Below are 17453 nucleotides of genomic sequence, written 5' to 3' on the forward strand. Positions count from 1 at the left end.
TCTACTCTATTGTGGTTCTTCTCAGCTGTGGTGTTGATTTAATTCTACCTTTCCTCCAAGTTTTTGGTCCCATTTAAGATACTACAATATAGTAATACCTTGTATTTTTTCCAAATATATTCAACATCAAATCCTTTCTACCCTTCAATTTTTAAACCACTGAAATCACTACTACCCAAAGTTTTATTGTATTTGTTAAAAACAAACACACAAACACACACACAGAATATGCAGTATCTATATTTCAATAACTCTGGGAAATGCAATTTGGGTCCAAATAGTTATATAATTATTTTGCTTGCTAATTCTATTTCTCCTTACAGAGTATAAGAAATCAATTTCTTATGTAGTTGTATGTATTTCACAGGGCCTACAATATTCATTCATTCAAGAAATATTTACTGTGTTTACTGTATATTGTTCCATGTACTAGGTAGCAAGTAGATAAATCCCAATTTCATGAACTCCAGTCTAAGGGCATAGAAAAATTTAAAAATAATTGAAATAAAAGTTGATTATACTTCTGATGCAGGTAAACAGGTAACTTCAAGTTGATATGAAGCACTTAACTGGTGAAAAGAAAATAATATCTAAGATAAAACTGAAGAATAACTAAGAATTAGCCAGATTAGAAGTAAACTGAGTGATACAATCAAAGAGTCCTAGATTCAAAGTTTGAGTTCCCTAGTGTCAACACTGAAAAGATATATAAAAAAAAAAAAATCTGTTTGCTACTTGGATATATTACTGTCAACACGGATAATATGGTCTTCAAGTCTAAGCTTTTTTGATTTCAGTCTTTAAGGTATTTTTTTTATTACTCTGATGCAGGAAAATGTCAACTTTGCTTACTTCTCTTTTCTATTTTTTTCTTCCTTTGAATGCTGTGGCTGTAATAACAGATGTACAATAGTCATGTTCTTAAATTGCTTCAGAAAACAAGAACATAATAAATTCCATTTAGGTGCCAACAGATGAGACAGCATAGATTCTGGAGGAGAGAAACGGAAGAACAGCAGGAAGACACACTTTGAGGATGGGCAGGCGGTGAGATAACAAAAACCCTGAGTGCAGCAAGCTTCCACCAAAGAGAAGAAATGGCTACACTATGAGAGGAGGCCTTTACTTTTCCCTAAATTAATACTCTAGTCCCTCAGGGCACACATTAAGAATAACACTAACCCCCAGAGCTACTGGGTAGTGATCAACTTTGCTTTTACACAGCCAAGGGATTTTGTTCATCCACAGAGGACACCCCTGTGTACTGTGGTGCTGAGAGAGAGGCAAGAGTGGGTTGCATTTTTCCATCCCATTAGCTGCTGGCCACCTGAGTAAGGAGAAAAACAAAACTAAATGACACAGCTAACACAGACCGCAGCTTTTTAGCTTGTGATTGTGAGACGCGGTATGTGAATCAAAGAGATTCAAAGAAATAAATGGCCTTGACCCCAGGGAAAACCTCTTGCAGAAATTCAAATTCAAATTGTCTCTTTACACAGTTTGGATAAGCAGCACCCAAGATATATTAGAAACTGGTTGATGATTTTTCTTTAAAATTTCTGACCTGAATTTCTTCACCTCTGTCAATTTGTGAGTTTTTAACATTTGACAACCTGTGGCTGTCAATGTTTGATAGGATAAAATTAGACTCTTTAAATAATGTTTCAAAAATCTTAAAGGGCTAAATAGATTAACCCTTTTATGGAGAATATAGGCTTAGTATAGAACCCCTAATAACTGATTAGTTCAGTGCTTTTATTGGACTAATTCAAAACAACAGTCATTCATTACTCAAGAGAAATTCTGTGTCCTTGACAAAATATAACTATTAATTCAATATACTATATAACACTTAGACACATTGAAATTAAACTACAACCAAACCATGAAATTTTATTTTCCAAAGTTATTTCCAAATTATAGGAAAGTAAATATTCTCTTTATATATCCATATGTCATGGCACTAAGTGTGGATCTTAAAATCCACATCATGGCCCTGGTTGTGAGTATTCACATTTCAAAATGGTCTAGCCTTAAGGATTAATTCAAGCTACTTTTTTCTTAGCAATCAAAAAAACCTATAGAATAAGTTACTTCAAATTTTATGAAATCAGTGCTGACACCTCCTGAATACTTATTAGAGACATTGCCAGGCATGGGTAGGGTTGGGTGGGAAGAGACAGACAGGCATGAAAAGGAAGAGAACTGGTATTAGAATTTATAACAAAGGACTAACTATAAAATCTACCTTAACTGTTTTCTACGATGTTCATTACGGCACCATATACAAAAAGGTAATTTAAATTAATTTTGTGTTAAATTTAACAAATTTAACACAAAAACATTCCAGAAATAACAAAGATTTCACAATTTACTATAGGAGGTTAAAAGCAGGCCAAAAGCCACCATTAGTCAATATTTTTAGAGAATGGATGAATTATGTTATCTCATCAAATGAGGACTGACTTCAAGTGTAGTTGCTCCAGTCCATGGTTGTGTTCCTCTTGCCCTGTGTAACATTTTGGTCAAAACTGAGGCAAAATTCTCTTGTATCAGCTAAAACATCCATTTCTTCTGAGTCTTAGCCTGGAGATTGGTGAGATTAAGTGGTTTATCAGCTGGGGTAACCGTAGGTTCAGGACCCCAATTCTAAAACCTCCAACCCACAAAAAACCTTTTTTGTGATTTCTACAAGTTCTTGTGGCCAACTTTTTAATCCTTTTTGCAATCTTCTGATCTTGCACCTTTGTGTGTTGCCCTGAATCAGTCTGGATGTTAAGGCCTAGTCATTTCTCTTGTTCCTTTTCCTCTTACATTAAAAAAAAAAAAAGAATCCTCTTGCACTAAATACTTCTGTTAGTGATATAATTAATGAAATTACAGTAGGCACACTGTGCCCCACTGACTTCTAACTGTGTTCTCCCCTTCCTATCTCTCCAGCAACACTCAAAGACCTGCATGTTTCTGGCACAATTATCTGGCAATTCTTCCTACACTCAGGATCATTGAGGGTCTCAGATGTTACGCCTAAACTAATCAACATACTTACCAAACAAAAAAACAAAACAAAACAAACGACAACAAAATAACTTCTTCTTCACAGGAATTCTCATGAACAAAATGGCCCCATCTCATTTTTTTGGGAGAAATTTAAAGAATTTCTTAGCTATACTTGACAACAGGAGTAACCATCATCAACTGGCTCCAGAAGCTCAGATCATGAACTCCTTGTTGCCAAATTCAGACTTAAATTGAAGAAAGTAGGGAAAACCACTACACCATTCAGGTATGACCTAAATCAAATCCCTTATGATAATACAGTGGAAGTGAGAAATAGATTTAAGGGACTAGATCTGATAGACAGAGTGCCTGATGAACTATGGACAGAGGTTCATGACATTGTACAGGAGACAGGGATCAAGACCATCCCCATGGAAAAGAAATGCAAAAAAGCAAAATGGCTATCTGAGGAGGCCTTACAAATAGCTGTGAAAAGAAGAGAAGCGAAAAGCAAAGGAGAAAAGGAAAGATATTCCCATTTGAATGCAGAGTTCCAAAGAATAGCAAGGAGAGATAAGAAAGCCTTCCTCAGCAATCAATGCAAAGAAATAGAGGAAAACAACAAAATGGGAAAGACTAGAGATCTCTTCAAGAAAATTAGAGATGCCAAGGGAACATTTCATGCAAAGATGGGCTCGATAAAGGACAGAAATGCTATGGACCTAACAGAAGCAGACGATACTAAGAAGAGGTGGCAAGAATACACAGAAGAATTGTACAAATAAGATCTTCATGACCCAGATAATCATGATGGTGTGATCACTCACCTAGAGCCAGACATCCTGGAATGTGAAGTCAAGTGGGCCTTAGAAAGCATCACTACGAACAAAGCTAGTGGAGGTGATGGAATTCCAGTTGAGCTATTCCAAATCCTGAAAGATGATGCTGTGAAAGTGCTGCACTCAATATACCAGCACATTTGGAAAACTCAGCAGTGGCCACAGGACTGGAAAAGGTCAGTTTTCATTCCAGTCCCAAAGAAAGGCAATGCCAAAGAATGCTCAAACTACCGTACAATTGCACTCATCTCATATGCCAGTAAAGTAATGCTCAAAATTCTCCAAGCCAGGCTTCAGCAATATGTGAACCGTGAACTTCCAGATGTTGAAGCTGGCTTTAGAAAAGGCAGAGGAACCAGAGATCAAAGTGCCAACATCTGCTGGATCATTGAAAAAGCAAGAGAGTTCCAGAAAAACATCTATTTCCGCTTTATTGACTATGCCAAAGCCTTTGACTGTGTGGATCACTATCAACTGTGGAAAATTCTGAAAGAGATGGGAATACCACACCACCTGACCTGCCTCTTGAGAAACCTATATGCAGGTCAGGAAGCAACAGGTAGAACTGGACATGGAACGACAGACTGGTTCCAAATAGGAAAAGGAGTATGTCAAGGCTGTATACTGTCACTCTGCTTATTTAACTTCTATGCAGAGTACTTCATGAGAAATGCTGGGTTGGAGGAAGCACAAGCTGGAATCAAGATTGCCGGGAGAAACATCAATAACCTCAGATATGCAGATGACACCACCCTTATGGCAGAAAGTGAAGAGAAACTCAAAAGCCTCTTGATGAAAGTGAAAGAGGAGAGTGAAAAAGTTGGCTTAAAGCTCAACATTCAGAAAACGAAGATCATGGCATCTGGTCCCATCACTTCATGGGAAATAGATGGGGAAACAGTGGAAACAGTGTCAGACTTTATTTTGGGGGGCTCCAAAATCACTGCAGATGGTGAGTGCAGCCATGAAATTAAAAGACACTTACTCCTTGGAAGGAAAGTTATGACCAACCTAGATAGCATATTCAAAAGCAGAGACATTACTTTGCCAACAAAGTTTCGTCTAGTCAAGGCTATGGTTTTTCCAGTGGTCATGTATGGATGTGAGAGTTGAACTGTGAAGAAGGCTGAGCGCCGAAGAATTGATGCTTTTGAACTGTGGTGTTGGAGAAGACTCTTGGGAGTCCCTTGGACTGCAAGGAGATCCAACCAGTCCATCCTAAAGGAGATAAGTCCTGGGTGTTCATTGGAAGGACTGATGCTAAAGCTGAAACTCCAATACTTTGGCCACCTCATGTGAAGGGTTGACTCATTGGAAGACCCTGATGCTGGGAAGGATTAGGGGCAGGAGGAGAAGGGGACGACAGAGGATGAGATGGCTGGATGGCATCACCGACTCGATGGACATGAGTTTGAGTAAACTCCAGGAGTTGGTGATGGACAGGGAGGCCTGGTGTGCTGTGATTCATGGGGTCGCAAAGAGTCAGACATGACTGAGTGACTGAACTGAACTGAACTGAAAGGAAACAAAGCAGCAGATAAAGCACAAGCAGGAAATCCTGCACAAGGGTCAGTCTTAAACAAGGCAGGTAAGTGTCACCCTCTTCCCAGTCCACTGGCACTTCAGAGGCCTCCAGCTCCTTCTTGAGCCCTGGTTTCATGCTGTCTTCTTACAGTTAACAATCAGATACATAAGGAACACAGTGCCCAGTGATGAAGTTGGTTTCAACAAAAGCAACGTGCCAAAAGGAATTATGTTTAGTTCAAAATATGACTCAGCAGAAGTGTGAATATTATGGCTTCCATACAGTAGGATTCATCGTTTCTAGAATGAAGATATTTAAGCATTTGAAACGATAGCATCTACATTGTGTATTTTCTTATAGTACCTGAAATATAAAATTACAAAAGGATTATTTCTGTTCCTTATTTTTCCTCCCTACCTTCCTCCACAAGCACTTATTGATACTCTGTGATGAGCACTGAGCAAGGATATGAGGATATGGAGATAAAGATAGCTCTTGCCTTAAGAAGCTCAGATCCAGGAGGATTCAGACATAATCCTGACGATAAAACTGACCACTATGCACTAAGACAGAAGTGAAACCAAGTCTTATGAAGGTATATGCATGCAAGTGTGCTAAGTCGCTTCAGTCATACCTGACTCTTTGCAACTCTATGGTTGTAGCCTGCCAGGCTCCTCTGTCCATGGGATTCTCCAGGCAAGAATACTGGAGTGGGTTGTCATTTCCTTCTCCAGGGCATCTTCCCAACCCCCAGGACAGAACATGTGTCTCTTATGTCTGCTGCATTGGCAGATGGATTTGTCACCACTAGCGCCACTGGGGAAGCCCATGAAGGTATACAGTACAGGCTAAAGGAGGAGGGTCAGTAGTCTTTTTTGGAAGAAGTGGTATCTGAGCTTGTTTTGAAGGGTGAGTAGCTGGTTACTGAGGAAGGAAGGAAAGGATGCTACATGCAGAGCCCATAGAAGAAGCAAAAGCACTGAGAGCACGCAGTTTTTTCGTGAATGTGCAACTGAGTGTAACTGGAACAGTCTGGCTGTGGTGCGTGAGCAGGGATGATGGGATGGGTCAAGTGTGCCAAGAATGGATTATAAAAGTCCTTGTTCCTGGAGGGCAGGGGAGAGCTGTGTGGGATGAGGTCCCTATGGCAGCAATATGGAGGATCGGGGAGGGAATTAAGAAGTGAACCTGGATGTTGAAAGCCTCATTTGGGGACATAAAGGAATCCAGATGGGAAGAAAACCCAGATCCAATTAAATCAGTGTCCAGCTCTCACAGCCAAGGTGAGACCTTCTCATGACAGCCTCCTAGGGAGAGAGAGGGAAGCAGGAAAGCCGAGGTGCTCCATAACATCTCAGAAGCTTCCCACCTTCTAGAGTTCCAGAGGAGCACAAGGCATTCCACTAAGACTCACATTAGCTGTGATTCAAGTCTCTGCCTACATGGCCTATTTGAAGACATGCAAGGTCCTCAATGTGTCATGGCAGAGCCACCTCCCTGTAGGCAGTGGTATGCAGTTTGTAAGGAAGAAGTAAAGAATTGAGGCAGTGATTAAACTAATAGAACAGAGAGGATGGTGGCTAAGTAGGACATCAAGAATAATGCCCAGGTTTCTGCCTGAAGCAACTTAAGTGCATGATGAAACATTCATGGAGATAAACTATGTGAGTGCTACAGAATAGGAGCCTCAGTTTGGAGGTGAGGGGACAAGGAATGGTAAGACGAGATGAAGTAGGGGTTGACATGTCAGCTTGAGTTGTACTGTGGGACATCCAAGGAGCAAGAGAGTAGGCAATTTAGTACATGATTTGCAAGCTCCTAAAAAGGACACTTACTCCTTGGAAGGAAAGTTATGACCAACTTAGATACATATTCAAAAGCAGAGACATTACTTTGCCAACAAAGGTCCATCTAGTCAAGGCTATGGTTTTTCCAGTGGTCATGTATGGATGTTAGAGTTGGACTATGAAGAAAGCTGAGTGCCGAAGAATTGATGCTTTGGAACTGTGGTGTTGGAGAAGACTCTTGAGAGTTCAATGGACTGCAAGGAGATCCAACCGGTCCATCCTAAAAGAGATCAGTCCTGGGTGTTCACTGGAAGAACTGATGCTAAAGCTGAAACTCCAATACTTTGGCTACCTCATGTGAAGAGTTGACTCATTGGAAAAGACCCTGATGCTGGGAGGGATTGGGGGCAGGAGGAGAAGGGGACGACAGAGGATGAGATGGCTGGATGGCATCACTGACTCGATGGACTTGAGTCTGAGTGAACTCCGGGAGTTGGTGACGGACAGGGAGGCCTGGTGTGCTGTGATTCATAGGGTCACAAAGAGTCGGACACAACTGAGCAACTGAACTGAACTTAACTGAAGAGAGTTCTGGCCTGAAACTGTAGGGAGCTCCGGGATGCAGGTAGGAGTTAAAGCCACAAGAAAAACTGAGATCAAACAGGAGAGCATACAAGATGAGTAGGAGGCATTTATAATATCAAAAATTATGGTTTTAAAAAATAAATGTTCTCAAATAACAAGAATCGCATAACTATTAGAATCATTACCAGCAAATATTTTAAAGAACTCCATCCCTTTTCTTCTTGTGGCTGGATAGGCTTTTAATTGTTTGGAGAGATCAAGTTTATAAAAGGAAATTGGTCACTATGGAAACAGGCTATCCAATATCAAACAGGCAGTTTTACCACAAAAGGGTAATTACTTTAGTTTTTCCTTTAATTGTATGTTTTCATGGTTTTCAATAATCACATATCCTTTTGGTTAGAAAATTTCAGTCAGTTAATGACCTGATAAGCAAAAGCAGAAGCACTAACCCATAGCTCTTTGCCCAGGTTGCTTACTATGGGCACCGCGGATCCATACGGTCCCAGATGACTGCTATGGTCTAGATTTCAGTGGGGTGTGCAATTCACCTAATTTCTGTAGGCAGCCTAAGTCTAAATGAACAGAGTCACACAGATGGTGTCTCCATGTTCTCCTTCACGGCCAAAGCTCTTTTGTTAAGAACATGTTAATTTCATGTTACTTATCAATCATTATTCTAGGCTGCAGTGAAAATCTAAAGCTGTGTAAGAAAAGAAGAAAAATTATACAAAATTTCAATAATTTCAAAACTATACAAAATTTCAAAAATTATGTCACCAAAAATACTAAACAAAACTCATGAGAATTCTTACAATGTAATTGTCTTCTTTAGTTCATTTGTCTATATTTTTAAACTCAGGACACATTCATATTTAAATAATGTTACTTCACTAACCTTATCCAAAAAACTTTGTATCTCTGCTTCCTGGTTCTCTGTGTAAGTGATATATCTATGTCTCCCAATGGAAGCAATTATCTGCGTCTCTTTTTCCAGAAGTTCACACAAAGCAGCTTTCCTTTCAGCTCCAGTGAAAAACTGGTTAATGCGTGTGAGTTCTTCTTGCCGCCAGACTAGAGGAATAACATGAAAGACTCTGAGTTTTTAAACACCCACATCTTTACAGAGCATTTTTTACTATCACATCCTCACAAGCAGTATTTTATTTTTATATCAATTTAAATAAAATTATACATGAATAGCATCACTCATACTGTACACTTGATACATGAAAAAACAGGATGAAATGGAAGCTGAGACACAGCAATAAAAACAGAGTCAAGCAAACACAAGTCATAAGACATCAGTACAGATGATGTCAAATTATGCCTCCAGGTAAGCATACACACACCCCCAGTATTGGGAAAAATACGGCCTGGATTTAAAGCAGCCATGAACGTGTCCTGCTCAGCTTCCCTCTAAGAGAGTGACTGTAGCTAAGAGGCCAGGTGGCTGACAGTACCAGCTACAGCATTTCAGATCTGCAACCATGTTGGAGCAGAGACCACACTCTTCTCACTAAGCTGTCAGTCAAAAAAGGAAGAAGCACGGGAGAAGGGCCTGGCCATGGCTGCCCAAGAGTGGCATCTTCCGCGGCCAGTTATTATATCAGAGCTGACCACCTGCTGGCTCAGATTGCCTCAGAGTTCTGTCTGTCTGAGGATCTCCATCCCGCATCCTTTTTCGTTCCCTCTCTCAACTTTCACAGGTGTCAACTCCTATCTCAATCTGAAGACTCTCTATCTTTCCCTGCTCTCTCTTCCCTTTATCTTTACTTCAAACTCCATCCTGGTGTCTGCTTCTGCCAGTACCCAAATTGACAGTTTTATGTAGAATTGTTGACTTCAACTGTTTTCTTCATTACTAGCACTTTTAGTACCATTTTCCATCTCTTCACAAAATCCTAATTGTATCAGCAAATGTTATAAAATAATTACATTTACACTTAACTCAAACCAATGAATTAAGTTAAAATAATATTTACGACATTTTAAAGTGCGGGTTTGAGGACTTCTCTGGTGGCTCACTCAGTAAAAAGCAAACCTGCAAAGCAGGGTTTGATCCCTGGGTTAGAAAGACCTCCTGGAGAAGGAAATGGCAACACACCGCAGTATTCTTGCCTGGGAGATCCCATGGACAGAGACCCTGGTGGGTTACAGTTCATGCGGACACAAGAGTTGGACACGACTTAGTGTTGGACACCACCAAGTGTTGTTGTTGTTATCCAGTCCCTCAGTTGAGTACAATTTTTTGCAACCACATGGACTGCAGCATGCCAGGATTCCCTGTCCTTCACCATCTCCCAGAGTTTGCTCAAACTCATGTTCATGGAGTTGGTGGTGATACCATCCAGTCATCTCATCCTCTGTCGTCCCCTTCTCCTCCCACCTGCAATCTTTCCCAGCATCAGGATCTTTTCAAATGAGTCAGCTCTTCACATCAGGTGACCAAAGTATTGGAGCTTCAGCTTCAGCATGTCCTTCCAATGAATATTCAGAGTTGATTTCCCTTAGGATTGACTGGTTTGATCTCCTAGCAGTCCAAGGGACTCCAAGAGTATTCTCCAATACCACAGTTCAAAGGCATCAATTCTTCAGCATTCTGCTTCTTTATGGTCCACCTCTCATATCCATACATGACTAATGGAAAAACTATAGCTTTGACTATACTTGGTTGGCAAAATGATGTCTCTACATTTTAACACACTGTCTAGGTTTGTCATAGCTTTTCTTCCAAGGAGCAAGCGTCTTTTAATTTCATGGCTGCAGTCACCATCTGCAGTGATTTTGGAGCCCCCAAAAATAAAGTCTCTCACTGTTTCCATCGTTTCCCCATCTATTTGCCATGAAGTGATGGGACCAAATGCCATGATCTTAGTTTTCTGAATGTTGAGTTTTAAGCGAGCTTCTTCACTCTCCTCTTTCATCTTCATCAAGAGGCTCTTTAGTTCCTTTTTGCTTTCTGCCAAAGGATGGTGTCATCTGAATATCTGAGGTTATTAATATTTCTCCCCGCAATCTTAATTCCAGCTTGTGCTTCATCCAGCCCAGCATTTCACGTGATGTACTCTTCACAGAAGTTAAATTAGTAGGGTGACAATATACAGCCTTGACATACTCCGTTCCCAGTTTGGAACCAGTCTGTTGTTCCACGTCTGGTTCTAACTGTTGTTTCTTGACCCGCATACAGGTTTCTCAGGAGGCAGGTAAGGTGGTGTGGTATTCCCATCTCTTTAAGTATTTTCCACAGCTTGTTATGATCCACACATTTAAAGTCTTTAGCTTAGGCAGTGAAGCAGAAGTAGCTGTTTTTCTGGAATTCTCTTGCTTTCTTTATGATCCAGTGGACGTTGGCAATTTGATCTCTGGTTCCTCTGCCTTGTCTAAATCCAGCTTATACATCGGGAAGTTCTTGGTGCACATGCTGTTGAAGCCTAGCTTGAAGGATTTTGAGCATTACCTTGCTAGCATGTGAAAAGAGTGCAATTGTAAAGTAGTTTGAACATTGCTTGGCATTGCCCTTCTTTGGGATTGGAATGAAAACTGACCTTTTCTAGTCCTGTGGCCACTGCTCAGTTTTCCAAATTTGCTGGCATATTGAGTGCAGCACTTTAACAGCATCATCTTTTCGAATTTAAAATGACTCAACTACAATTCCATAACCTCCACCAGCTTTGTGCATAATGATGGTTACTATCAATAAAAAATATGTCGCACACTACAAAGTATTGATTATTATCAACAAAGAATGTGTTGCACACTACAATATATAAAATAGATAATCAACAAGGACCTACTGCATAGCAGAGGTAATTGAACTCAGTACTCTATAATAACCTATAGGGGAAAAGAATCTGAAAAAGAATATATATATATGTGTGTGTGTGTGTGTGTATAAATCACTTTGCTGTATACCTGAAACTCACACAGCATTGCTTCCCTGATAGCTCAGTTGGTAAAGAATCTGCCTGCAATGCAGGAGACCCTGGTTCAATTCCTGGGTTGGGAAGGTCCCCTGGAGAAGGGAGAGGCTACCCACGCCAGTATTCTTGGGCCTCCCTTGTGGCTCAGCTGGTAAAGAATCCGCCTGCAATGTGAGAGACCTGGGTTTGATCCCTGAGTTGGGAAAATCCCCTGGAGAAGGGAAAGGCTACCCACTCAGACATGACTGAGCCACTTTCACACAACATTGTGAATCAATTATACTCCAAAAAATTTTAAAAAAGAATGTGTTACATGAAATACACTCTAAAAGCAAATCATAAAATGCCAAAGAATAGCATTTTTATAAACTTAATTTACCTAAAGATTATGCTATATTCTTAAAATTAACCCGAGAAAATACAGAGTACTAGAGCCTACCCCAAACTTAAACAAATCAAAATTTCTGGGCTCAGATATACTTATTTTAACAAGCACTACATTCATTTCTTATATATGCTAAATTTGGGGAAGAAAACTGTTTTATATCCAACATTGCAAAAAATGTCAAACTTACATTAAAGGAAAAGCAGCGTTGGAAAGAACCTTAGAAGTTAAACAGTTCAACACTCGTCCCCATTTAAGATGGATTCTCCTCCTAGCAGTGCGGAGGAGACCTAGCTCACCCTGGTCCTGGTCCTAGCCTGTGAGGCAAAACATAGTCAGTCTACTCTGCACGACATGGCACCAAAGATAACTGTCACAGTCCACTTAGATTTTCTCTTGTCCAGATAAAAACACTTCCCTTTATTAAACTGTATATAATTTGACATAATTTCATGTCCCATCCAGGTCTAGTTACTTTTTAATATATGACATGCCAAGTTTCTGACAAGATGAAGGTTTGTATACAGGCTGCTAGCTGCCCTCTCCTACGTTCTTCTAGAAATGATACAAGAAATATGAAATAGGGGGAGGAGAAGGAGAGACTGGAAGCAATACTACAAATCAGAGAGAGGTGTGATCCATGTGGTAGAAACTTTCAGGCAAGTTCTTTAAGACATAGTTGCAGCTACCACTGGAAGACACTCAAGGAGGCACAAGTGTCGTCCCTCAAACAGCTGCTGTCTCATCTCAGAAAGTGAACGCTCTAGCAGAAGGTAGTAAACCTTAATTCAAGGACTCAGAACTAGAGAAAAGGGTGGGCTATAAATCCATCTGATAGTTTACCTCTTTTAAGAACATCTTTGACAAACTTTAAGAAGGAATAAAAAAAGAATGCTTACATTTCAAATCATTGCAGAAAATATTAACAATCATAAATGTTTGTGCAGAAAAAGACCAAAAAATTAGAAACAAAATGCATAAAGCAAGATGAGAGAAGCAAAATCAGGCATAATGATTACATTTAAAAATATGAAATGGCTCAATTTTTGCTGACAATAAAATGTTATATTTTTTTAAAAATCCAATGACATAATATTTTCCAAAGGTATACTTAAAGTGATGCCAAAGACTAAGCTTAAGCACAAAAGGATGATAAATATGAACAACAAAAAAAATAGATGCAGCTATATTAATATTTTGAAAATAGGAGGGAAAAGACTAAATATTCAAACCTTGGAGTAGAAGATAATTTTATGATGAAAGGTATGACTTTCATCAATTTTATGACGAATGTCATGAATATTTATACTGAAAATCACAGCCCATCAAGCCATATAAAGCAAAACTTCTAACAGTTATAAACACTACTGTGGTGAGTATATTTTATTTTATATAAACAATACAAATGAGTTACTCTATGAGAGTCAAACAAAGAGTTAAAAATCAAATTGCCACAGTATGATTAACAAGTTGAAATTAATATACATCAAGCTCTAAACATCAAAGATGAAAGTATATCTTATTTTCAAAGCTCTATGAAGCATTTATACAAATTTAAATAAATTCTATAAATTTAACTAAATTTAAAGAAAATCAACCTTGAATATTCACCGGAAGGACTGATGGCTGAAGCTCCAATACTTTGGCCACCTGATGTGAAGAGCCAACTCACTGGAAAAGACCCTGATGCTGGAAAAGACTGATGTCAGGAGAAGAAGGGGCAACAGAGGATGAGATGGTTGGATGACATCATCAACACAATGGATATGAGTCTGAGCAAACTCCAGGAGATAGTGAAGTACAGGTAAGCCTGGTATGCTGCAGTCCAAAGAGTCACAAAGAGTCAGACATGACTCTGAACAACAAGAAGAAATAAATTCTAGGAGTAGGAATGGAAGAAAACATAAACCCCCCCAAATCAGAAATGACAAAGACTGCATTTTTTTGGACACAGTGCAATTCAACTACAATTAATAACAAAGTTTAAAAAAGAAATACATTCCTATCTGCTTAGAAATGTAATAAATTCTATCAAAAATAATACTTAATCAAAAAAGGTATGATTATCAACCATTTTGGAAATAAAGGGGCTTCTCTGGTGGCTTAGATGGTAAAGAATCTGCCTACAAAACAGGAGACCCAGGTTGGATCCTTGGGTCAGGAATATTCCCTGGAGAAGGGATGGCTACCCATTTCAGTATTCTTGCCTGGAGAATTCTAAGGTGATAATTTAAAAAAAAAAAAACACTACATATCACAATGCATGGGATGAAATAAAAATTGCAGTAAGGCCAGTTTGGGGGGATTTTATATAATTAAGCCTCAAATTTAAATCGGGCTTCCCCAGTGGTTCAGATGATAAAGAATCCACCTGCAATGTGGAAGATCCCCTGGAGGAGGGCATGGCAACCCACTCCAGCATACTTGCCTGGAGAATCCCATGGATAGAAGTACCTGGTGGGCTACAGTCCATGGGGTTTCAAAGAGTTGGACATGACTGAGCAACTAAGCACAACACAGAACAAATTTAAATCAGGCACCTGAACATTGTGTATTAGGATAGGGAGGATGGTGAGAGACTCAATTCCTAGCCAGGCTGATAAGAAGTCTGGGGGTCCCCAAGGAGAGAGGGGTCTGGGGTTCTCAAGGAGAAGATAGGGGTCTGGAATTCACAAGCAGGAGGAAAGGACAAACTTTTTTTTTAATCTCTACATTCCTTAGTCTTAGTCACATAAAACTTTTTTCTTTAAACTCTGAACTGATGATTACACAACAAACAACTCAGTTTAAACTCTGTACTAAGGATTATATGTTAGGTCCATGTTAGGCCCATGAATATTAGGTCCATGAATCAAGGCAAATTGGAAGTGGTCAAACAGGAGATGGCAAGAGTGAACGCTGACATTCTATGAATCCGCAAACTAAAATGGACTGGAATGGTTGAATTTAACTCAGATGACCATTATATCTACTACTGTGACCAGGAATCCCTTAGAAGAAATGGAGTAGCCATCATGGTCAACAAAAGAGTCCAAAATGCAGTACTTGGATGCGATCTCAAAAACAACAGAATGATCTCTGTTCGTTTCCAAGGTACACTATTCAATATCACGGTAATCCAAGCCTATGGGCCTCCCTGGTGGCTCAGCTGGTAAAGATTCCGCCTGCAATGTGGGAGACCTGGGTTCGATCCCTGGGTTGGGAAGATCCCATGGAGAAGGGAAAGGCTACCCACCCCAGTGGCTCAGAGGTTAAAGCGTCTGGCTGTGATGCGGGAGATGTGGGTTTGATCCCTGGGTCGGGAAGATCCCCTGGAGAAGGAAATGGCAACCCACTCCAGTATTCTTGCCTGGAGAATCCCATGGACGGACAAGCCTGGTAGGCTACAGTCCACGGGTCGCAGAGTCAGACAAAGCTACTTCACTTTTACTTTCCAAGTCTATGCCCCAACAAGTAACACTGAAGAAGCTGAAGTTGAATGGTTCTATGAAGACCTATAAGACCTTTTAGAACTAATGCCCAAAAAGATGTCCTTTTTATTATAGGGGACTGGAATGCAAAAGTAGGAAGTCAAGAAACACCTGGAGTAACCGGCAGATTTGGCCTTGGAGTACAGAATGAAGCAGGGCAAAGGCTAACAGAGTTTTGCCAAGAGAATGCACTGGTCATAGCAAACACTCTCTTCCAACAACACAAGAGAAGACTCTACACATGGACATCACCAGATGGTTAACACAGATATCAGATTGATTATATTCTTTGCAGCCAAAGATGGAGAAGCACTATACAGTCAGCAAAAACAAGACCAGGAGCTGACTGTGACTCAGATCATGAACTTCTTATTGCCAAATTCAGACTTAAAATGAACAAAGTAGGTTCAGATATGACTAAATCAAATCCCTTATGATTATACAGTGGAAGTGAGAAATAGATTTAAGGGACTAGATCTGATAGATAGAGTGCCTGATGAACTACAGACGGAGGTTCGTGACATTGTACAGGAGACAGGGATCAAGACCATCCCCATGGAAAAGAAATGCAAAAAAGAAAAATGGCTGTCTGAGGAGGGCTTACAAATAGCTGTGAAAAGAAGAGAAGCGAAAAGCAAAGGAGAAAAGGAAAGATATAAGCATCTGAATGCAGAGTTCCAAAGAATTGCAAGGAGAGATAAGAAAGCCTTCCTCAGCAATCAATGCAAAGAAATAGAGGAAAACAACAGAATGGGAAAGACTAGAGATCTCTTCAAGAAAATTAGAGATTCCAAGGGAACATTTCATGCAAAGATAGGCTCAATAAAGGACAGAAATGATATGGACCTAACAGAAGCAGAATATATTAAGAAGAGGTGGCAAGAATACACAAAATTGTACAAAAAAATCTTCATGACCAAGATAATTATGATGCTGTGATCACTCACCTAGAGCCAGACATCCTGGAATGTGAAGTCAAGTGGGCCTTAGAAAGCATCAATATGAACAAAGCTGGTGGAGGTGATGGAATTCCAGTTGAGCTATTTCAAAACCTGAAAGATGATGCTGTGAAAGTGCTGCAGTCAATATGCCAGCAAATTTGGAAAACTCAGCAGTGGCCACAGCACTGGAAAAGGTCAGTTTTCATTCCAATCCCAAAGAAAGGCAATGTCATAGAATGCTCAAACTACCGCACAATTGCACTCATCTCACACGCTAGTAAAGTAATGCTCAAAATTCTTAAGCAGGCTTCAGGAATACATGAACCGTGAACTTCCAGATGTTCAAGCCGGTTTTAGAAAAGGCAGAGGAACCAGAGATCAAATTGCCACCATCCACCGGATCATCAAAAAAGCAAGAGAGTTCCAGAAAAATATCTATTTCTGCTTTATTGACTATGCTAAAGCCTTTGACCATGTGTATAACAACAAACTGTGGAAAATTCTTCAAGAGATGGGACTACCAGACCACCTGACCTGCCTTTGAGAAACCTATATGCAGGTCAGGAAGCAACACTTAGAACTGGACATGGAACAACAGACTTGTTCCAAATAGGAAAAGGAGTATGTCAAGGCTGTATATTGTCACCCTGCTAATTTAACCGATATGCAGAGTACATCATGAGAAACGCTGGGCTGGAAGAAGCACAAGCTGGAATCAAGATTGCTGGGAGACATATCAATAAGCTCAGATATGCAGATGACACCACCCTTATGGCAGAAAGTGAAGAAGAACTAAAAAGCCTCTGGATGAAAGTGAAAGAGGAGAGTGAAAAAGTTGGCATAAAGCTCAACATTAGGAAAACTAAGATCATGGCATCTGGTTCCATCACTTCATGGGAAATAGATGGGGAAACAGTGTCAGACTTTATTTTTGGGGCTCCAAAATCACTGCATATGGTGATTGCAGCCATGAAATTAAAAGACACTTACTCCTTGGA

The 17453-nt window shown here is 39.9% G+C and overlaps 1 protein-coding gene across 2 annotated transcripts in view; it reads right to left on the minus strand.

The window, feature by feature from the left end:
* IQUB (IQ motif and ubiquitin domain containing) overlaps positions 1-17453 on the minus strand; it is an 81987-nt gene that overhangs the window by 28075 nt on the left and 36459 nt on the right. For both annotated transcript variants that reach the window (XM_005205644.5, NM_001206949.1), the window contains one exon: positions 8635-8810. In XM_005205644.5, the coding sequence (XP_005205701.1) occupies positions 8635-8810 (176 nt within the window). The remainder of the gene's footprint in view (positions 1-8634; positions 8811-17453) is intronic.

This window comes from Bos taurus, chromosome 4 (assembly GCF_002263795.3).
Source record: "Bos taurus isolate L1 Dominette 01449 registration number 42190680 breed Hereford chromosome 4, ARS-UCD2.0, whole genome shotgun sequence".
Lineage (NCBI taxonomy): Eukaryota > Metazoa > Chordata > Mammalia > Artiodactyla > Bovidae > Bos > Bos taurus.